General features: G+C 41.7%; 1 protein-coding gene and 1 non-coding gene across 3 annotated transcripts in view; both read right to left on the reverse strand.

Moving 5' to 3' along the window:
• DNAH9 (dynein axonemal heavy chain 9) overlaps positions 1-23,833 on the reverse strand; it is a 368,257-nt gene that overhangs the window by 213,579 nt on the left and 130,845 nt on the right. For both annotated transcript variants that reach the window (XM_053672723.1, XM_053672722.1), the window contains exons 29-31: positions 17,196-17,353; positions 14,560-14,698; positions 10,282-10,569 (exon numbers count right to left, since the gene is read on the reverse strand). In XM_053672723.1, coding sequence (XP_053528698.1) covers positions 10,282-10,569; positions 14,560-14,698; positions 17,196-17,353 — 585 coding nt within the window. The remainder of the gene's footprint in view (positions 1-10,281; positions 10,570-14,559; positions 14,699-17,195; positions 17,354-23,833) is intronic.
• LOC119047855 (U6 spliceosomal RNA) lies at positions 276-382 on the reverse strand. The gene has a single exon (XR_005082211.1). It is a non-coding gene; the product is annotated as a U6 spliceosomal RNA (small nuclear RNA).

Raw genomic sequence — 23,833 nt, forward strand, 5'->3', positions numbered from 1 at the left:
TTGTAGATAATACTGCAATAAATGCAGAAATTACCTCCTCTGTTTAAAAAAGAGGAATTAAACACCTCTCTTTTTAAATTAGTGTTTTGGACTTTTTTTGCATTTTTTTTTATTTAATTTATTTTCAAGTACAGTTTTCTGTCTTTTACTCCTATCCCAGCCCCCCCCCCCCCCCCCGTGCTCCCCAGCTCTCTCACCTATCCACACCTGTTAGTTTTTGTTCATGTGTTCTTTATATTTGTTCCTGTGAATCCTTCCCCTTTCCCCCTGAAATTAAAAATATGGAACACTTCATGAATTTGTGTGTCATCCTTACGCAGGGGCCATGCTAATCTTCTCTGTATTGTTCCAATTTTAGTATATGTGCTGCCGAAGCAAGCACTGGACTTTTTCAAATAAATACCCAGAGGTAGAATTGGTATAGTCTTTGGTTTAGTCTTTGTTTTAAAGTCTATTTTGTTATAGTCTTGCTATAGTCTTTGTTTTAATGTCTATTTTGTCAGAGATAGGTATTGCTACCCCAGCTTTTTTCTTTATTTCCATTAGAATAAAATATCTTTTTCCATCCCCTTACTTTCAGACTGTGTATCTCTTTTGATCTGAAGTCTCTTGTAGACAGCATATGTATGGGTCTTGTTTTCTTATCCATTCAATCACTCTATATCATTTGCTAAAGTATTTAATCTATGTTCATTTAAAGTAATTGAGGATAGGTATATAGTTATTGCAATTTTATTATTCATATTTTTATATTTATTGCTTCTTTTTAAAAAGTCTCTAACACTAGTTGTAATACTGGTTTGATGGGATGAACTCTTTCAGCTTGTTGATAAGACAATGGGAAGCTCTTTATCTCACCTTCAAATGTAAATGATAGCCTTGCTGGGTAGAGTAATCTTGGTTGTAACTCTAATTTTTAATCATTTTGAATATTTTACACCAATCTCTTCTGGCCTGCAAAATTCCTGTTGAGAAATCAGCTGACAGTCTTTGGGAGCTCCCTTGTAGGTAACTGACTACTTTTCTCTTGCTGCTTTTAAGATCTCTCTTTGTTTTTCACCTGCGGCTTTTTAATTATGATGTGTCTTGATATGAGCCTCTTTAGGTTCATGTTGCTTGGGATTCTCTGAACTTTCTCACTGTGTGTCTATTTCCTTCACTAGGGTAGGGAAGTTTTCAGTCAGTATTTCTTGAAATAGGTTTTCACGCCCTTGCTCTCCCTCTTCTTCTGGTACCCCTGTGATGTGGGTGTTGTTACACTTGGTGTTGTCTCAGAAGTCCATTAAACAATTCTCATTTTTTTTTATTCTTTTTTTTCCTGCTGTTCCAATTGGGTGTTTTATGGTATCTTGTCTTCCAAATTGCCAATTTGATTCTCTGCTTCATCTAATCTACTGTTGATTCTCTTTAATGTATTCTTATTTGAGTTATTGTATTCTTCATTTCTGACTAGTGTTTTAATGGTGTTTATCTTTTATATGTTTCTTATCTCTTTGTTAAAGTTCTGACTGAGTCCATCTAGTCTTCCCCTGCGATTGCTGAGCATCTGCATAAACAGTGTTTTGAACTCTGCATTTCATTGAGCACTTATCCCCATTTTGTTTAGTTTTTTTATTCTGGAGTTTTGTCCCATTCTTTCATTTGGAACATTTTTTTGTCTTTTAATTTTTGGTGTCTCCCTGTGTTTGTTTCTATGTATCAGGTAGAACTGCTACATCTCCCCATCTTGGGAGAGTGGGCTTACACAGTAGGTGTCCTGTGGGGCCCAGTGGCACAGACTGCTTGGTCACCTGAGCTGGGTCCTCTATGAATAGCCCTTGTGTGGGTGTTGTGTACCTTCTCATTTTAGTTGAGCCTTGATTGTTGTTGGCACATCAGTGGGAAGGACTGACCTTCAGGCTGATTGACTGTGAGGACTGGCTGTGACTGCTGGCTAGAAGCTATTGTGCAGGGGTTGTCACCACAGAGCAGGACTGTTTTAGTTAGGCTCTGGTGCCTGCTAGTCTGCCCTTTGGGTGCGTCATTTGTGAATGTGGTTGTGTTATGGTGGTGCTAAGATATGATCTGAAGCATGTCACTGGTGTGTTGGTTCTGGGGCCTTTGGGTGGAAGTTCTTGTAATAGCCAAGGTCAGCTGTTGTCTGTACCCTTCTGAAGCCACCTGGTATGAGCTACAAAGTAATCTGCAAATGGTTGCCATTTGTGCTTGGCTTGGGGGTGTCTAAAACAGACTAAACTGTGAACTAAGGCTAGATGTCACCAGTGCTGGGCTTGGGCCACTTAGCAAGATGTATGGGGCATGCCAAGGTCAGACACTGCTTGTTTGGGTTTTGTGAACCTTAGAGAGATTGTAGGAAAGTCTGCAGGAGGAGGTAAGATAAGCTGTTTGTATGTAAAAGCCACTGGAAGTGGCTTGAGTCAGCTAGCAAGTCGGGTGGGGCGGGGGCCACAGAGAATCACCAGGGTGATTTAGGATGGGGCAAACAGTGTTGGCCAGGTTGGTGGAAACTCAGACTTGGAGCCCACCTGTCCTGCAGGCCAGGTAGAGGGAGGGCTTAAAAAAGGAACAATGGCTTCTGCCAGCAGTACTTTCTGAGTCAAAGCTGCTCCACCAGCCCTCACCCTAAAGCCAGACAATTCAGTTCCTCTCGGTATGTTCATGGTGCTTTTCAAGCTGCTGTCTCAATGCTGGAGCTCAAAGTGAATTCATCAACAAGTAAGTCCATGATGAGCCCTTTAAGAGGAATAGCTGGGACTGGAGAGATCTTCCATTGCACTGAACTACAATCTCCACTGGCTACCATGGCTAGAAATTACAGGGACTTTTCTTCCTGACTCTGGAACCCTGGGCTGGGGGCCTGGTTATAGGGATGGGATCTGTTGCTCTCAGGGGGAACTGCTGAGATATCCCTCCTTTTTCTTAACTGCCATATATGGCTTGTTCTGTGTCTATACCCCTCCTGTTAGTCTCCACGTGGCTTCTTATGTATATTCTTAGTTATAAAACTTCTGTTTAGCTAGACTTCAGGCATTTCCAAGGATGGTGTTCTTTAGTTAGTTATAATTTTGATGTGGTTGTGGAAGGTGAGCACAGCATAAACTCCTCTGGCACCAGGACTGAAAGTTCCACATTTATCATATTTTACCATGTACAATGTGCACCTACACTTTTGGCTGAAACTTTCAAAAAAATCTTTTGTTTTAATTTTTAATTCAATTTTAATTTGTTTATATTTAGATACTTGTTTTTTGTATTATAAATAAATTTTATCATTTACTTTTTAGCATATTATGGTATAAAAATTGGGGCAAAAAGTATGCATTATACATGGCAAAATATGGTACTTTTAAAAATAAAATTTAGCCCATGACTTTTCTCTTGGAGTTTTTAATTGCTTTCTTTTCCCTTTGTTAAAAAAAATGACACATGCCTTATTTCCCATGACTTAGAAGTTAAATAAAATATATAAGAACATTCATCTTGTTAGTCTATCCTTGTTTGACTATATCCATTTTTGAGGTATTTTTTTCGAAGACCACTGTCTTCCTGCTCTAATTTTGATTTATTGCTTTCCTTTTTTTTTTAGTTCTATATTCTTTTCTTTTTTTATTTAATTATTTTTCAAGTACATTTTTTTGTCTATTTCTCCCATTCCAGCCCCCCGCCCCATCTTGATTTACTGCTTTCTAAGTCTTCTAATAGTTATCATTCCAAATTTATTTTGATCTTGTTTTTTAAGTCCCCTGACATTTTTTCCTGTTTTTAATCCTTATTTTGCTGTAGTATGTCCACAAGTAATCCATTCAAAAAAGGTGTGTGAAAAGTAAAATGTATGACTCTTTGAAAATAACTTGAATGGCAGTCTTGAGATAATTTCCCTTCAGCACCTTGAAGGAATGGCATCCTTTTCCTTGAGGATACGAGAGTTTATGCTGTCATTCTGAATCTCACTCCTTCCTGAGTCACCTGTGCTACCACTCCTTCACTGAAAAGGAAAGTTATCTTTTGTTTTTGATCTTTGACCTCTGAATTTCATTAGGGCATGCCTCTGTGTGAGTCCATTTACATCCACTCTGTTTACTACTGACTGAGGCCATGAAGTATGGGTACATGTCTCTCCAGGTTTAGCAAGTTCTCGCTGTTTTTCTGGAATTCCCATTGGTAATACATTGCTCAACCTCGATTTACGCTCTGTATGTTATCTTGCCTCTTGTACTTTCTGTCCCTTTTGTGTATTATATGTTATAATGTATTATATGTACATAATTTGTTATATTTATTATATACTCATTATATATATTTATTATACCCATATACATACATACATACATACATACATACATACATGGTTTCATCCTATGAGATTTTCTTGTTTACTCAGTCCTCCCACTGAATTCCGTGTGTCATCAGTGATACAATTCATTTCAAAGGAGCTCTTTACAGTTCTCCAAGAATTCTTTTTCTTCTATAGCATTCCATTCTGGTTTTATGGGTATATTTTTCTTAATTTTCTTCAAGGACATGGATTAAAACTTTCAAAATGTGCTCTTCCTTATTTCCACTGCGATCAGTTACTGGGTGTGTATCTACCTGTCTTGTCTGTCTGTTGGTCTGAGTTTCTCATGTTACTAGTTTTCCCCAGTATCTGATGAGCCTCAAGGTTAAATGAAGAGCTGTACTGTGTTTCCTAGGAGCTGGGAGGGGTGTTGTCTGCTGCTGACTTACAGGTCTCTCAACAGGGTGGGAAGTCTGAGAGGAAGCTCTGTGCACAAAGTCAGATCTTGGGCTTTGTCTTTGTCCTTTCACTTGGTGAGTGAGCAGGTGGCTGGCTTTCAGGCCAAGGGCCTCCAAACAAAAGAAAAGTACTTTAAAGAGGGCACTAGTACCCCAAGAGTAGTAGTCTTTGGTTTCCCCAAAGAGCTATTAAATTCCCCCTGACTTTTCTGTTTGGCTGTGAGTTAAATGCCTGGCTGCACATAGTATGAGTTCTTGGGAAGCAGGGACTAGTGCAGGGAGCTGGAAGAAAAGTGTGGGAAGCCAAGTGGCAAATTATAGGGTAAACAGATTTAATGATCACCTCTGGCTGTTTTCAGTTCTTTTTCTTACCCCTGACCTCCTCCTTCACTACCAACTCTAAGTTTGGAGTTTCTCCTAGGTTATGGCCACTTCCTGCCCCTCTTCCTCTGAAGCCCTTTCCAAGTGTATTCTGCATTCCCTTCCTGGTCTGCTTGATCTGTCACCCTGCTTTCGTCCTTTTTCCATTTTTTCAAGAAATTTATTGTACTATCCCTTTTTTAGTTTTCATACTTTAATGGGCTTATTTCTCTTTCTTTAAAAAAAACCCACTGTATTTATATGATCACTTTTAAGGGATCACAGGGTGTCATCTCAAACCAAAGACTCACTAGGGGTTTTGATGGGTTAACCTTCAGAAGTTTCAGTGGACAGTGCTAATAAAAACTTGGTAGAAAACATAATATTTTCCAAGAGCCTTTAATAGAAAGCATCTCTCTTATCCAAGGAGCAGAAAGTGGTTATGAAAAAGAAGGGGAGGACGCAGAATGTGGGCCAACTGGCAAATAAAGAGAAAGGAAGACTAAGACTCTGAGTAGGAAAAAATGCAGAAAATGGGGAGGGAAGGTCACAGTGCCTCAGCAGACTGCCAGAGTCTGGAAAGATGTGAATTCTTCCAATTTAAGACACTAGCCCCAGTGCACTGCCTCAAATTTAACTCATCTCTGGGGTGAGGGTGCCTCTTGGGATCAGACCCTTTGAAAGGAAAACCCTCAGCCTGGCATTCAAGCCCTTTGTATCATGGTTCCATATTACCTTTGGAGTCCTGTTGCCTACTCCCCACCACCACCCCCTCCAATACATTTTTCTCTAGCAACACTGGACTTTTTGCTGCTGCAATCTTTGCTAGTGCAATCTTTGTTTCCCCATATACCCCTTTGCTGACACTTTTCCCTCTACCTGGAAGGCCTTTTTGTTGATTTCTACTTTTACCCTTTGTGATAGCATGGATGGAACTGGAGACTATTATGGTAAGTGAAATAAGCCAGTTAGTGAAACAAATATCATATGATCTCAGTTATAAGATGAATCTAATGAACAAAATGAACTAACCAGTAAAACGAATGAGAGACATGGAAACATGGAACATGACTGACAGCTACCAGAGGAAAAGGGGGATGGTGTAAAAAAAGGGAAGCGAGTAGTCACATGTATGAATGATTCATCAACATAGATCACAGTATGGGGATGGACTGTGGGAGCTGGAGAGGGGGTGTGGGGTGGACAGAGGAGGGCAAAAGGGGAAAAATTGGGACAACTGTAATAGAATAAACAATAATTTTAAAAATATCAAAAATGGACTTCCGCCAAGATGGAGGTTTAGCTGGATGTGCCGTGCCTCCTCACACAACCAAGTTTAGGGACAACTAAATATTAGCATCAGAAAACACAACCAGAACACGGAAAACTGAACTTTTCGGAAGTCCGCTAACAACAAATTCTTCAGCCCGACCGGTAAGGGGCGAAACCGGCGTTGGGTGAGGACTTACAAAGGAGGGCTCGGTCGGACCGGGCGCGGAATCCAGACGCGCGAATCCAGTCGCGCGGGTTCCAAACCCAGGATTGGACCTAGTGAGCGACTGAGCAGCCCACCCGGTGAGCGACTACAGAGGACACAGTGGGGAGGCGGTGGCAGCGAGTTGACTGTGGTTGCCTGGTTGCGCGCGAGTGAGGGAGTGAGCGGTTGGACCGGCCGGCGGCGGCTGCTGCGGAGTGCCATTTCCCCACTCTGACCACGCCCCCACATACAGGTCACAACCCAGCGACCTGGGACTCCAAGGCGCCGCTTTTCCCACTTAAAGGGCCAGAACAGACCAAAAATGTCGCAGGGAGAACTCAAAGCCCCAGAGATAAATCTAAATGACGAAGAAATAGCAAAACTCTCAGACGCACAGTTTAAAACACTGGTCATCACCTTCCTCACAGATCTGGTGGATTATAGCCACAAATTAGAGAAACATATGAAGGCTAAATTAAGGGAAATGAATGGAATTCCACAGGAAACCCATAGAGATGAAAAGGAAACTGGGACTCAAATCAATGAAGTGGACTAGAAAGAAGAAAAAAATGATCAAACAGAAAGGAATGAAGAAATAAGAATTCAGAAAAATGAGGAGAAGCTTAGGAACCTCCAGGACATCTTTAAACGCTCCAATATCCGAATTATAGGGGTACCAGAAGGGGGAAAGACACACCACCAGTGGAAAAACTATTTGAACAAATAATAAAAGAAAATTTCCCCAATCTGGCAAAGGAAATAGACTTCCAAGAAATCCAAGAAGCCAAGAGAGTACCAAAAAAGTTGGACTCAAGAAGAAACACACCAAGGCATATCATAATTACATTAGCCAAAATTAAAATGAAGGAAAGAATCCTGGAAGCAGCAAGAGCTAAGGGGACAATCACCTACAAAGGAGTCCCCATCAGGCTGTCAGCAGATTTCTCAAAAGAGACCTTACAGGCAAGAAGGGGCTGGAAAGAAATATTCCAAGTCATGAAATCTAAAGACCTACAACCAAGATTGCTCTACCCAGCAAAACTCTCATTTAGAACGGAAGGACAGATAAGGTGCTTCTCAGATAAGACCAAATTCAAGGAGTTCATCATCACCAAGCCCTTATTATATGAAATGTTAAAGGGACTTATCTAAGAAAAAGAAGTTAAAGAAACATGAACAGTGAAAGGACAACAAACTCACAGTTATTAAGAACCACACCTAAAATGAAAGCAAACTAAAAGGACAGCTAGATCAGGAGTGTAAACATAGAAATGAAGATCTCAAGGAGGGTTAGCAACAGGGGAGTGGGAGGAGGAGATGGGGGGAGAAGGTATAGAAAACAAGTAGCATAGACAGTAGATAGAAAATAGATGGGGGGGGCAAGAATAGTATGGGAAATATAGAACCTAAAGGACTTGAGACACATGGACATAAACTAAAGGGGGGTAATGGTGGGGTTGGGGGGGGCAGGGTGGAGGGGAATGAAGGGGGGAATAGAACAACTGTAACAGCATAATCAATTCAAAAAATAAATAAATTTTAAAAAAAATATCAAAAATTAAGTTCAGATACTTAATTTTTTAACTTAAAAAGTGAGAGTTCGGTAGTAGGAAGGGACCAACTCACAAATAATTTCTGCTGCAAAGGATCAGGTAATACTTTCTTGTGTAAAATGTAATCCCAGAAATGAAATCCAACACCAATTTGCAATTCTATTTATATATATCCAGGGCTTAATTTCTACTGTTGAAAGTATTGTATGCCAGAAGTGCTTCTGGGAGTGGAGCAGGAGTGACCTGCCTGCAAGCCTACATTCTTCTTTCTCTCTTGTGAAACAGCCTAATGAAATATCCTGGTAAAGTAACACCATCCTGGTTACTGTAAAATTTCTCATTGGTCACCTGCCTTGAGGGTTTGGGGAAACCTAATGTACTATAGAATATAAAAACTCTGTGAACTCTAAAGTGATATTCATGTGATTCTTCAACATGTTATTGTACAGGAAGAAAAATTTCCATGCATGCATCTGTACCCCAGAACCCTCTTTTGTGGCACTTGTCATATCAGCTCCAAGGCATAGTTATTTGTGTGCAGGTACTCTGCTATAATGACATTTATGCATCCTGAACATGTTACTTTCTGTAAAACAGCACAGCAAAAATGACGGGCTTATGGAAAAGCAGGATTAGGGGACACCACTCAGAATGTACAGAATTTTGTATTCCAATTCTTGAAAATTCAACAGGGCCTCCTAATTCCAATGTAAATGCTAGCACAATTAAATTACTAGAGAGTTTTTATCCTATCTCATGTCCCTTAATTCTCTGAAGCCTTAAATTTGGGGGCCTGTGCTCTTTTGCAATTGGATTCACTTCTTTTTTTTAAAATAGATTTTATTTATTTATTTTTAGACAGAGGGGAAAGGTAGGGAGAGAAAGGGAGAGAGAAACATCAACGTTTGGTTGCCTCTGGTATGCCCCACACTGGGGAACCTGGACTACAACCCTGGTACGTGCTCCTGACTGGGAATTGAATCTGTGACCCTTTGGTTTGCAGTCTGGCACTCAATCCACGAGCCACACCAGCCAGTGGATTCACTTCTAATAAGACCATTCTAATCAACTAAGGATGTGATATAGATGGAGCCCTCTTCATTAATCTACTGCTTTCACAGATGGGGAAATGTCTTCACCTGCCTGGAGCCTTCCTAGAAAATAGTACAAGCCACCATAGTTCCTATGGCCATAAAACTAGTTATACTAGCACTAAGGTTTTAGGGTCTTTTTCTTAAAGTCTGTATCTATGGCTAAATGTATTCATTTTCTATTATTGCCAAAGCAAAATACAGCAAACCTGAGGACTTAAACAACACAAATTTAATATTTTACTGGTTTGGTGGTCAGAAGTCCAACGTGAGTCTCAGTGGGAATAAATCAAGGCATTGACTGGGCTGGTTCCTTCCAAAAGCTCTGGGTAGAACCTATTTTCCCTCCTTTTCTAACTTCTAGAGGTGGTCACGTGGTCACCTGGCTCATGGTCCCCTCCTCCATCTTCAGTGGTTGGCTAAGTCTTTCTTCCATGGCATCACTCAGGAACTCATGGTCTTACCTCAGTATTTCACTTATAAAGGTCATTGTGATTATATTGGGCCACCCGACAAATCAGGATCATCTCCCCATCTAAAGGTCAGATGATTAGTGACCTAGTTCTACCTGTAACTTCAATCCCCCTTTGCCATATAATGTAACATAGTCACAAATTCTGTGGATTAGAATTATTCTGCCTACCACTCCAAGATATTTTTCTTTCATTGTAAAAACCTTGCTCCTGATTACATCAAGATATTCACAAGAACAAAAAAGTGTATGTGAACCCATATGGCTTCCACATTATACCAATACATTCCTCTATAATCATGTCTGAAGTGATTCACATGAAAGGAACACATGGCAGAGCAGACTGTGTCTTATTTTTCCCATTTGAACATGAACTCCCTGGTGGCCAGGGCCCTGTCTCTCTTTTGTATCCCTCATCATTCATTCCATGCAGTGGCTGCCACAGTAAAGAATTGTTGAAATGAAGATATTTGTTTACTTATTACAAAGTAGACAAATATCTGTACCACTAAAGCAACCCTTTGGATTAAGGAGGAAGTATAACCCATTGTCTAAATAAAGGATTAGGAGACAAATTTTGCGAGGAAAATGTACCTTCAGCACAAAGTTGTCCTCAGCCTGGAGCTTCAGCTCCACCACTGCCTTTCTAACCAAAGCTTCGAAGTTGAGGTCTCTCCTCCGAGGAACATCCAGGGTGGGGAAGAGGTCTCCAATCAGGCCCATGAACACTGGCATGTCATCAGTCACTATCTTGGGGATGTTGAAATCTCGCAGGGAGCGCATTAGGACTTGATCCTCAGGCCTGTCAGGGTCTCCTCGCTTTAGAGATCCGGCCACCACCAGCACAGACTTGATGGCCCGCAGGCCCCAGTCATAGTGATCCTGAGGGAGGGCAGCAAGGGTTAGACTGGAGCAGCTGGGAAGCAGAGCACCATATACTCAGGCTAACATCTGCAAAATTATATAGAGTACATCAGGACTAGGTCATTTTGAGGCCAAGGCAGAAGCACTGCAAAGAATGAGGTAGGAGATAGTGATTTCAGGATCCTGGTTTCTGGCCTGGCATCAGTGAGTTTTCTAGTTGTAATGACAACAGCAGACACAGAACATATAGGGAACTGGTGTCAGGGAGATTAAGCAGAACCACTTCCAAACCTATCCAGCTACCTCTTCTACATCAATGGTAGCTCTTAGAAACTGCTGAGACTGACCTTACATGCTCTACCTGGGAGGCCTTCAAACTCTTTGAGAAAAGGAGTTAAAATAGTTTCTTAAAAATTTGGTCACTTCTGGTTAAGATGGTAGAGTAGGTAAACCCTGTGCTTGCCTCCCCTCATGACAACATCAAAATTACAACTAAATTATAGAATAGACACCCTCAATAACCACTTTAACCACTGAACAGATGTCATAACTAAGGGTATAAAGAAGCCAGTTCCTGACAGATAGGAGGGATGGAGATGAGAAATGGACTAGTCCCACACCCATGGAAGCAGCCCAAGTGTCCATCAGTAGACAAATGGATAAAAAAAAGCTATAATACACTTACATAATGGATACCGTTTGGCTATAAAAAAGAAGAAGCAGAAGAAAATTTTACCATTTGTGACAGGATGGATGAACCTGGACAACATTATACTAAGTGAAATAAGCCAGTCAGAAAAAGACAATTACCATATGATTTCACTCACATGTGGAATCTAATGAATAGACTGATGTGAGATAGAAGCATTGATTGGTTGCCTCTCCACTCCAAGAGGAGATCAAACCTACAACCTAGGTATGTGTCTTGACTGAGAATTGAACCTGCAACTTTTTGGTGTATGGGACAACCAACTGAGCCACCTTGCCAGGGCCAAAGACAGACTCTTAAAAGCAGCAAGAGAAAAGCAGTTAGCTACCTACAAGCAGTTCCTATAGATTGTCAGTTGATTTCTCAACAGAAGCTTTGCAGGCTAGGACAGATTGGTGTGAAATATTCAAAGTAATGACAAATAAGACTTACAACCAAAATTACTGTACTCAGCAAGGTCATCATTTAAATTTGAAGAAGAGGTAAAGAGTTTTCCCAGATAAGAAAAAGCTGAAGGAGTTCACCCCCTGAAATCATTATTATAAGAAATGTTTTCTTTAAGAAAAGAAATAAAAAACATGAATTAAAAAATATCACAGAGAAAAAAATCTCACCAAGAAAGGCAAACACATAATAAAAGCAGTGGATCAAACAACACTAAAAGGTAGTACAAAGATTAAAAGACAAAAAAGTAGGAAGATCATGTGTAATGATAACAGTAAACTAAAGGATACACATAAGCATACACATAAAATACATAAAAATTAATAACAAAAACACAAATGTGGAGTGGGTGAGTAATAATGACCGACTTTAGAATGTATTGAAACTTAATTGACCATCAACTTAAAATAGACTTTTTATACACATAGCTTGCTATATGTGAAGCACATAGTAACTATATAACAAAAATCTACAAGAAATGCACAAGAAATAAAGAGAAAGGAGTCCAAACACAACACTACAGAAAGTCATCAACATAGAACAAAAGAGAGTAAGAAAATAGGAAAAGAACAGAACAAAAAATCAGAAAGCAATTAATAAAATGGCAATAACTACATACCTATCAAAATAATTTTAAACGTAAATGGATTAAATAATCCAATCAAGAGACAGATGTGTAGAGAAGTGGTATGTATATATAATGAAATATTCCCTAGCCATAAAAAAGAATTAAATCTTATCATTTGCAACAACACAGATGGATCTAGAGAGTATTATACTTTGTAAAATAAGTCAGAGAAAGGCAAATAGCATATGATTTCACTTATACATGAAATCAAAAAAACAAAATAAACAAGCAAGACAGAAACAACCTCCTAGATACAGAGAACAAACTGAGGGTTGCCAGATTGGGAGGCGAGAGGAATTAAGGGCTGGGTTAAAAAGGTAGAAGGCTTAAGAGGTGCAAATCCACAGTTACAATTACAAATTAGTTGTGGGGATATAAAGTAAAGCTTATGGAATATAGTCAATTATATTGTAATAACCATACATGGTGTAGGGTGAGCGTAAGATTTATTGGGAGGTCATTCTCCAAGTTATAAATGTCCAACAATATTCCGTACACCTGAAACTAATATAAAATTTAATGTTAAAAATATTTCTCAAACATGGAACCCACGGGTCACTATGCTGGATTCTGAGAAGAGTGGACCATACTGCTGACATCAGGCCTCAGAGCAGTATTGGGCAGGGAGTGGTGGGTGTGCAGCACAGAGTCTGAACTGAGACAGACCTAGGTTCAAATCCCAGCTCTGCTACTTGCTTCATAGCAGATTGTTTTGTGATATGTGCTGTGAAGGACAATTCAGTGTGCCATGAAGACAATGGACATGGTGACTATACTTGAAACTGTCTGTCTTCCCTCCCTTGAGCCTGTGGAACAGGAGTTCCTTCTGGCCTTGACTGTATTTCTCTCTCATCTGTGCTTGACTGAATTCTACTTCCTTGGGTCTTTTTTATTATTGTTTCTTCAGGGCAGTGTGATCCTAAGCCAAAGTTCTGCCACTATCTTCTTTGTCTTCACTGCACACCAAACTTAAAAAAACCAGTGTAGGTACAGCAAGTACAATATGGAGAAGGCCATGGAGTGAAGCTGTGGAAGTTAGCAAGAGACAGAGCTCCATGCAAGTCTCCTGGGGAGAGTGATAAGTATATTGGTCTTCATTCTAACACTGAGGAGCATTTTTAAGTGAATCACTCTAGCTATTGGCTAAAGAATGAACTCAAGGGACTAGAATAGAGGTGGAAAAACTAGTTCTAAAAGTTTAAGCAAGAGACCTGTGATTGGAACTAAAGTCTTACAAAGAAAATAACATGTTTGACAGAGATGCAGAGGGTAGAATGAGCAATAGTTCACTCATGATGAGCCAGAAGGCTGAGGTAGAGGAAGGTTATCAAGGATAACTCCCAAGGTTCCAGAATTAGCAAGTGGGTAAATGGTGACTACTGAAGGGAGAAATGCCAAAGTAGGGGGAGGCTGATAGGAAGATCAGCTTTAGATGCTGACCTGGAGGTGCTTTTTAGACATTCAGGGGAACCTTGGTATAGACCATTGAATATACAGGTTCAGCATGCAAAAGAGAGGTTAGGGTTGTGGTTATGAAAGTAGGTCACTGGCTGGAAGTCACTGGAGGCAGAGAATCTGGAGAGAGAATGTGATGAGCAAGGGGCCCAGGAAGGGTGAGGAAATTAGGAGAGGCTTTTTAACCCATCTTGGACAAATTTCTCAGGGCTGAGAGAGCTCATGTTTTGTCAACAAAGGTGATCCAAGTAAGAGATTCCCCAAATGGAAGCGTTGATGGCCACTAAGAAATTCTCTATCCAAGACACCAACTTTGGAGGCTCTTGGTCCTGTTTTAAGGAGTTATTTCTGTGAAGGGATCTTCCCTAGGCAGGACTCACATTTAAGGCCAAACATCAGTGAGAAGCCAGGGGCTCCTTAGTGCCCAGCTTTCTCTCCTCAACCCTGTCCCTCTCAAATCCCTTCAGCAGAAGACAGTTCCCTCTAAGGTTTTTCTCAGTTGCTACCATGTGTCTCATAGGACACTGCTGATCTATGAGGTGTCACCACATAATAAAAAATGGGAGCTCTGTGATCAAATTTAAAAAATGCTGGGCTAAGAAAACTAACACAGATCTTAATTATAGAAGTTTTCAGAACTTTTAATAAGCTTATGGGCACAGCGACCCTAGAAGTCTCTAATAACTTCCCTAACACACTGGCCCTGGAGTACGTCTAGAACTTCAGCAGTCACATGACTGAATTTCTGGTGTAACTAGGGAGTTGAGTGTACCTGTTTGGAGAGAAGCTCTTTGCACAATTGGTAAAGGGTGATGAACTTCCTGGCTAATGATCGGGCTTCAATGAATCCTTCCGCCACCAGCATGATCTCACAGATCAATTCAAAGTCTGGAACCACCATCGCGCAGGGCCTGTGCCCAGGGAGACAAAGGGTGAGACAGTTCCTTACTGCACAGTTAAAGAGGAGTGTCTAAGGCAGGAGGCACCAGCTGAGATCACAGATGGAGGCACTTGTGCATGTAAAATCCTAGACCCCTGCAGTGGTTTCCTCTAAGACCTTTAACTGAAAGTTGGGTGAACTAAGGATAAAGGAAGTGAACCTTCTTCCCCAAGTTGATAGATGATGTTAGTAGACCCGGGCAGAGTTTGAGGCTACAACTCAAGTCTTGTAACTTGAGTCTAGTGCCTTTACACAAGACACAGATTAGTAAAGCAAGTTGTGTAGAACAGGTGAGGGGCTGAGGTTGAGGAACTGAGTCCCTCTTGGTGTCTATAGGAAACCGAGGATCTCTCTATTTCTCATCCTGAGCACGTATGTCTCTTCTAAGCCTAGACACTAAGGGCTTATTTTGCACTTACCTGCATAGAAATATAAGTGCTTGTACTTAATGCTGAGAGTTAAAGTAAGTACTTATTAACCTCACCTTGTCCCAAAATGGCATACATGAGAATGCAGAAGTGCTTTTTGTCTCTGTAGGAGAATTTACTTTGCTTTTTTCCCCCTCTGGCTCTAGAAACATTTTATTTTAAAATTACTTATTTTTATATTAATTTATTAGGCATGTAATAGGAGCCTAGGGTTGTTACAGTCTTTAACTGCATTTTTCCTACACTGATACAAAATTTTCAAAAACATTTCATTCAAGCACATTTTTCCTTCAAATTATTGTACATGGCATTCAAAATCAAAGGAGCAACAAAATGCTTAGAAACTCAAAACCATTTTGCAATATGAAATAAAGTTAAATATATATCCACACTATGGAATGTGATGTGACTGTAGTAAATAATGTATAAAAGAAAAAACTAGTTAACGACCCGGGGAGACATTAACGAATAAAGGCAGGATACTAAACTATGTAAGTCTGATCCCAAGTTTGAAAAAGAATACACATTCACACAAAAAACACTGGGAAGAAGAATGATAAGCGGTTACACTGATTATCTCTGGATGGGAGGACTGCTCTGGCGATGGGCAGAGAGTCTGGAGCCAGAAGGCCTGGGTTCAAACTGCAGTTCTGCTGCTTACCAGCTGGGTCACTACCTAACCCTAGTAACTAGGGTTACTACCCTGAGCAGTTTGCTGAATCCATCTGTTTTCTTATTGTACTAATATATTCCCCACACACATGTTTTTTTTTGTGAGAATTAAATGTAAATCATGTTTGTATTTATTGCTCTTACCAATATTCTTTAGTCTCCCCCCCTCTCCTGTTTTCTATGGATATATGTTCCGTTTAAATACAGGGGGAAATATGAGGACTAATTCTTATCATGGGGATGACCCAGCTCCATTATCATTTGTGACACAAGCTTGTTTATTAAGTACTCTGTGTGAACAACTAGGAAACAGCAGGGCATTTGATGGCACCAGTTTAGACAGCCTGCTGAAATTTTCACAAGCTCTTGGCTGAAGTGGAGACCTGGCTGAAGAAGGAGATAGCCACCCACTCCTATTCTCATGAGACAGGAATTTGCCACCCTGGGAGCAGTTTAGACATGAGGGTCTTGGATACCCAGGGAGCTTCCCTGTGGCTGCTTAGGCCCTCACATCCAGAGCCAAGACAGACAAATTCATCACAGCTCCCCCAGCCTTGCTCCTGGGTAACCATCCAGTGGGAGGACCGTGAGATGCCATGACACATTTTTCAGGTTCTTTGTTGGGCTCTTCTCTGAAAAAAGAGTAGAGATTCCAGCTCCTGCTAGGATAGGCATTTGTGTTTTCTTGTCAAAATAAAGATTTTAAAACATGTTCCTATCCATCACTGGCAAAGGTAAAAATAAGCATTCTCATGCATTGCTATTAGGAATGTAACTTGGCATGTCTTTTTAGAAAGCAGTTTAGCAATGTGTCTCAAAAGCCTTAAAAATATTCCTCCCTCTTAACTCAGTGATTCCACTTCTGGGAAGCTAGCCAAAGAAAATAATCATGCATACAGAAAAAAAGACATTTACAAAGATGTGTATTATAACATTATACATAAACATTTTAAATGATAGAAATAGTCTTAATATTTAACTATGGGGAGAAGTGAATTTCACATGGACCATGTACTTGACAGAATAAAATGCAGTCATGAAATGAGATTTATTAAGAATATCTAACAGGAAACTGTGATATGGTTATGATAGACCATGAAATGAAAAACAAAACAATACCAAACTCTGTATAGACAACAAATGAAGATCACAAATATATGTCTTTAAAACATGCACATAAAGAAAAACAGACAACAATTAAGCAAAAAACCATCTTACTGGTGATGGCATTAAAAGTGGTTCTTAAAAAATCTACTTTTCTATATGTTCAAAATTTCCTCTAATTCATAGGTCACACCTTTCCAGCAGAAAAAAAATAAAAGAAGCTTCCCTCTGGGGCACTCACATGGGGGCAGGGCCAATTCTTACCTGAAGAGAGCCTTCAGGTTCTCTGGCAGCTCCGTGCGGCCAGCGTAGCCAGGGTTCATGGTGATGAAGATGCCCACAGAAGGATTCAGGCTAATCTCCTGCCCAAGGAAGTTGAATTGCTGCTTCTTATCTCGAATTGCATCTTGAATGCTTTTTACCTGGTGAACAAGTCATTGGAAAAATGCCTCTGCTGAGTTTCAGTGTTGGTGATAGCGAGAGCTGGGAAAGCACACACTACACAGACGGTTGCTCTGTGGCCCCTTTCACTGAGGGACAGGCACAATGGCTGTGGCCTGGGCCCTTGACTGATGGGCACTGGGTGTGTGTCTAAGAGAAACCTGGCCGCACATAAGCATATTTACAACACAGTGGCAGGAGGCTGGGAGGGACCACAAACAGGAGTTTCCTCTCTGAGCATTGGTTCCCTCTGCAGTCACCCAGTGTAATAGAACTCACCACACACTGGAGACTGTTCTGAGCACTTTTTCTATATTAACTGATTTGCTCCTCACCACCACCCTTCGAGGGATGCACTTTAATGCCATCATCCTCATTTGTCTGGGATGAAATGGAAGCATTGATAAGAGGAGTCATTTGCCCAACCTCACACAGTGGCTCAGTGGTGACATCTTGACTTGAATCAGGCAACTGAACTCTGTCTGGAGCCTGGCTCTTAGCCTCTGTGTGATGGAAAGAACACTAGTACCAACCTCCCAGGCTTGTTCTCAGGATTAAATTAAAAAGAGTCATACAGAGTTTAGCATACAGAAAATGCTCACAAACAGCAGCTGACACGGGAATGGTTAATACGAGTATGCCTATCACCACCATGGCTGTGTTCCTCATTTCTTTTAACTCCTCAGAGCCCCTCACTACCCTGCATCTCCAGAACAGACTGCACTAAATAAACCTGGGCAACTCCTGCATGCATGGAGGGTCCTGTCTGATAAGGAGAGGAAAGAGCCACAGCAGGACAATTGGGCCATGCCCAAGTCCCCATGTGGTATTGGTGCCTTTCTACAGAGATTGGACTTTTTCTTAATTGTGGTATGGAGCCACAGGGGATTTGAGCTGAAGCCTGGCCTGGTCATGTCTCCATTGTAAACTCTTACTAGCAGAGGTGGAAGAGACAGAAATGAAATTCAGTGATTTATTTTCATACCTGGTGCTTTGAAAAAAAAGTGTACAAACATGACATGCAACAAAAGGATGGAAGACAAAAGGGGCACACTTGTTCATTCAGGCCCTGGAATGTCTCTGAGTAAATAGTCCCAGCCTCTCAGGGTTTTGAAAGCCACACTTGAAAGCTAGTCCCAGTGCCAGGGTTTCTGAATGAGCCCCAAGCATGACAGCTATGTTCAGGGAGTTTAGATAGCCAAGGAAGGTGTCAGCGGAGCTGGGGCTGCAGAAGTGTGTGTGTGTATGTGTATGAGAGAGAGAGAGAGAGAGAGAAGACTGGTCAAGGCTCTCTCCAGTGCCTGGAAGGCAGCGTTTGCCAGAATGCATGACAGTTCTACGATTAGGATTCAGCTCCTTTCCCAAAGTGAAGTTCTAATGACTGAATGCATTTGAGCTCGCAGCAATTAGTTTAGACTGAACCGCCAACTCCCAGCAGGCAGGCGAACAGATCAAGCTCTGCTGGTTCTCAGGCACTCACCGTACAGTGCTGCCAAGTAGCCTCTCACCACCCTGCAAGCTGTGGGAGTGTAAAGGTCGGGTTCTCTGCTTAGGCCCCAGTCCTTCTGTCTATATGATATACTGAGCACTCACCTTGTTATGGAGTGGGGAGTGTGAGCTTAATCACCATTTACGAATTTCTCTGACACCTCTGTGAAGAGGCAGAAGCAAGATCCCAGGACATTTTTTGCTGTTTCCTCTGATTCAACATTCCCTCTGGCAACACCGGGGCCCAAAAACCTCAAGCTCAGTGAGAATTGATGCTGCACTGTCGATTGGCCACATGTGTGCTTTTGTGTAAATTCTGTAGGGGGCCCTGAGGGAGAGTGTTGAGCAGACTCAAGGATGCAGGTAACGCTGAAGCACTGGCACTAATAATAGGTTCTGCTAGCCTGGATGCTATAAAACAGGAGGGCTCTCCTGGCATTTCTTCACTGCATTCACAGCAGCTGAGACCCTGGAATAAGCCCCTGAAAAATAAAAGTGGTTGGGATCCAGGATGCCCTTCAGGATGTCAGGGGAGAAGCAGGTAGACAGGATTGTGTGGGTTAAACTGTGAGCTCAGCCAGGTGGAGGTGCACACACAGGAAGGCACTGACTGATATGTAAGGATGCAAAATATACTCCTTACTCACAGGGTCTCTTTTTCCACTAAACACTCATTGTTTTTGGAGATTTTAAAGTCACAGGGAATAACAATAAATCACTGACATTTGCTGAGCACTTGATATGCGCCAGGTGCTATTTTGAGCATTTTACCTGAATTATCCCATTCAGTCCTCTTAACAGCTATAGGAGGTGGGCAGGTCCTAGTTTTATAGATGAGAAAACTGAGGCAGAAGGCAGTTAAGAAATTGTATTATATTATCTAAGATGTTGACATAGAGAAGGCTAAGGGAAGGATATGTAGAAACTCTATTATTTTTGCAACTTTTTAATAATTTTAAAATTTGTTCAAAATAAAAAGTTAAAAGAAATCTGCACAGTCGGTAAGCAGGGTGACCTGAGTTTAAAAAAAGCAATCTGGTGCCAAAGCACCATTTTCAGATACTTCCCCCAATGCCTTCCCCACAAGGGGCACAGGGGTGGGCAGAACCGAGGATACAGTTGTGAGTACTCTAAACACAGAGTTAGTAAAGCTACTGCACCAATCATAATCTGCATGTCTTTTTCCATACAAGCAACTGTGAACCTGTGTTGGCCCACCCCTCTACGTACATTTTCAGAGGAATTTGTTTTGCTCTGAAAATAATTGAGTTTGTTAAAATTTAGAGGTGTCAACTTCCACAAAGTAAGAAGAGGTACTTTCGGCACCCATGAAATGAAACACACAGAAATGGGAGACTTCTGGCCAAGATGGAGGTGTAGATAGACACACTATGCCTCCTTGCACAACCAAAAGAACAACAACAATTTAGAAACAGAAAACAACCAGAACTGACAGAAAATCAAATGGTATGGAAGTCTGACGACCAAGGAGTTAAAGAAGAAACACTCATCTACACTGATAGGAGGGGAGGAGTTGGGCAATTGGGCAGAGAGGACTCAGGGCGGCTGTCAGACCCAGTGAGGCAGCAGATTGTGGAACGGGGCATGGAGCCCAAGGTGGCTGGCAGACTTGGCAGTCCCACATTTGTGCACAGATAAACTGGGAGAAACAACTGGGAAACAGGATGGACTGCACAACCCAGGGCCCCAGTGCAGGGAAATAAAGCCTGAAACCACTGATTGAAAATACCCGATGGTGGGGGTTGAGGCAGCAGTGGGAGAAACTCCCAGCCTCACAGGAGAGTTTGTTGGAGGACCCTCACAGGGTCCTAGAAAGTACACAAACCCACCCACACAGGAATCAGCACCAGAAGGGCCCAATTGGCTTATGGGAAGTAGGGGAAGTGACTGGAATCTGGCAGAGAGTAGAGCAAGCACCACTTTTCCCTCTTGGACCCCTCCCCCACATACAGCATCACAATCCAGCAATGTGGGTTACCTGCTCTGGTGAATATCTAAGGCTCCGCCACTTACTACATAACAGGCGTGCTTAAATAAAAGAACAGATCAAAGCTTCAGAAAAAATACAACTAAGTGAAAAGTACAACTAAGTGATGAAGAGATAGTCAACCTATCAGATGGAGACTGTCCAACCTATCAGATGGACAGTTCAAAACACTGGTGATCAGGATGCTCATAGAACTGGTTAAATTTGGTCACAAATTACATGACAAAATGAAGTCTAAATTAAGTGAAATAAAGGAAAATGTACAGGAAAACAATAGTGATGGAAACAAAACTGGGACTCAAATCAATGGAGTGGACTAGAAGGAAGAAAGAAACAACCAAACAGAAAAGAATGAAGAAACAAGAATTAAAAAAAACTAAGGAGAGGCTTAGGAACCTCCAGCACATCTTTAAATTTTCCATCATCCAAATTATGGGGGTACCAGAAGGGGAAGAGGAAGAGCAACAAGTAGAAAACTTATTTGAGCAAAGGAAATAGACTTCCAGAAAGCCCAGGAAGCTCAGAGAGTCCCAAAGGAGTTGGACCCAAGGAGGAACACACCAAGGCACACCATCATTACATTACCCAAGATTAAAATGAAGGAGAGAATTCTAGGAGCAGCAAGAGATAAGGGGACAGTCACCAACAAAGGAGTTCCCATCAGACTGTCAGCTGATTTCTCAAAAGAGACTTTACAGGCAAGAAGGGGCTGGAAAGAAGTATTCCAAGTCATGAAATGCAAGGACCTACAATACATTCAAGATTGCTCTATCCAGCAAAGTTTTCATTTAGAATGGAAAGGCAGATAAAGTGCTTCTCAGATAAGATCAAGTTAAAGAAGTTCATCATCACCAAGCCCTTATTATATGAAATGTTAAAGGGATTTATCTAAGAAAAAGAAGAAAAAATATGGACAGTAAAATGACAGCAAACTCACAATCATTAACCACCACATCTAAAACAAAACCAAAAACAAACTAAGCAAACAACTAAAACAGGAACAGAAACACAGCAATGGAGATCACAAAGAGGGTTATCAACAGGGGAGTGTGAGGGGGGAGAGAGGGGAAAAATGTACAGGGCATAAGAAGCATAATTGGTGGTAGAAAATAGACAGAGGGAGGGTAAAAATAGTATAGGAAATGTAGAAGCCAAAGAACTTACATGTATGACCCAAAGACATAACCTAAATGACCTAAAAGATTTTAGGTCATTTGACCTAAAGCGGGGGAATGTGGATGGGAGAGGGTGTGCATGGTGGAAGGGAGTGAAGGGAGGAAAATGAGACTACTGTAATAGCATAATCAATAAAATATATTTTAAAAGAAAGAAAGAAAAGAAACACACAGAAACGGGAAGCTGGGCAGAAACTGGTGTTCTCAGCTGCGGTGATTTTGTACCTGCCCACCCTGGGGAACACTTGGCCAAGTCTCAAGATACTTTCGTAGTCACACCTAGTGGGGAGACACTAGGGATGCTGGTAAACATCATAGAAAGCACAGGACAGATCCTCACAGCAGAGAATTGTTAGGCACAAGACATTAACAGTGCCCATGCTGAGAAACCCCAATCTACACCAAACATTGTAACAAAGGGGAAACTGAGACCAAGACGATGCAGGTGCTTGTCCACCACTCCACGGCTGGTATCCCTAGGTCCTGCCAAGTTCCTGTGGAAATTTTTGGCCCTACCCAAGGCTGACCAAATCAGAAATTTTGGGGGAGATATCCAACAGGGCGTGTTTTAACAAGCCCACCAGGTGATCTGGATCCAAGCGAAGTTCAAGAACCACTGCAGCCCCGTCAATTCTTGAATTTCTACTCACAGTCTCTGCTTCTCGCTGTTCCCACTCACAGCCGCAGACTGACCACCCCCCACCAATGAGACTGACTCTTCCATTCCCTTCTGCCCATCTGCCATAGAGAGGATCTGTCCCTGCACCCCTGATCTGGACCAGCCAAGGCTCCATCCTGTGGGCCTTGATGTGAACCCAGCCCCACAATCCTCCGGGTGTTTTCCTTGCTTGCCAGTCTCTCTCTCCACTCTGGTTCTCAAAGTTTCCCAAATGTGAGAACCATGTATGGAGCTTTTTAAAAATAAAATTGGATGCCCAGGCCCTGCTCCAGGCCAATAAAGTCAGATCTCAGTGGGTTGAGACTGTGTTTAGCCATCATGGTTATCAGATGCACCCAGGCAGCTCTGTGCATCCAGGGTTGAGATTGCTGTGCCAAAGCAGCATGTCCCCAACTCTGTTGTGTGTATGAATCCCTGGGACCTTGTGAAAATGCAGGCTCTATTTCAGCAGCTCCAGTGGTTTTGAGAATGTGCATTGCTAACAAGTTCCCAGGAGATGCTGACACTATTGGTCCACAGCTGCAGTAGCATGGAGCTAGATGATGCCATTTGACTGTCTACTCTGAGAACATCTGGTGGCCAAATAACCGTCCTTCCCACATTGCCCCTACCCATTTCATGACCCATAACTGCCCCTCAACCAGATGGGTTCACTTTCTCTTTCCAGTCTCTGTGGCCTTTAACTGCACCTCTCTAGTAGGCCTTGTGTTCTGCCTTATATTTTAAATAGATAAATAGGTTCATACTCCTCTCTATTGCAGGCCAGCTCTGATTTCAGTGGCCTGTTGTTTGTACAAGCTGTGTGTACTTGTCTGAGTCTGGGGACTTGAAGGGTCCCACCCCCATATCCCCTTGCCCCAGGTGAAGGCTTGCATCAGACAGGCTCACAAAGTATTAAAGTCACACTAGCTCTCTGCAGGTGATACATTTTAAGAAGGCTATCAGCTAGCTCTGCTTTATGAATTCCCTCAGCTTTTCCTTCACACCCATCTACTTTGCCCCTTTTGTTCCAGGAAGATGAGCCATTCTGTGATCCCCTATGGTCATTCTCTTTTCCAGACTTTCCTCTAAAAAGTCATGTGTTATTAAAATCCTGTTTGGCTCACTCCAC

The sequence above is a fragment of the Artibeus jamaicensis genome, unplaced genomic scaffold (genome assembly GCF_021234435.1).
Source record: "Artibeus jamaicensis isolate MK-2021 breed Jamaican fruit bat unplaced genomic scaffold, CSHL_Jam_final contig_781, whole genome shotgun sequence".
Classification (NCBI taxonomy): Eukaryota; Metazoa; Chordata; class Mammalia; order Chiroptera; family Phyllostomidae; genus Artibeus; species Artibeus jamaicensis.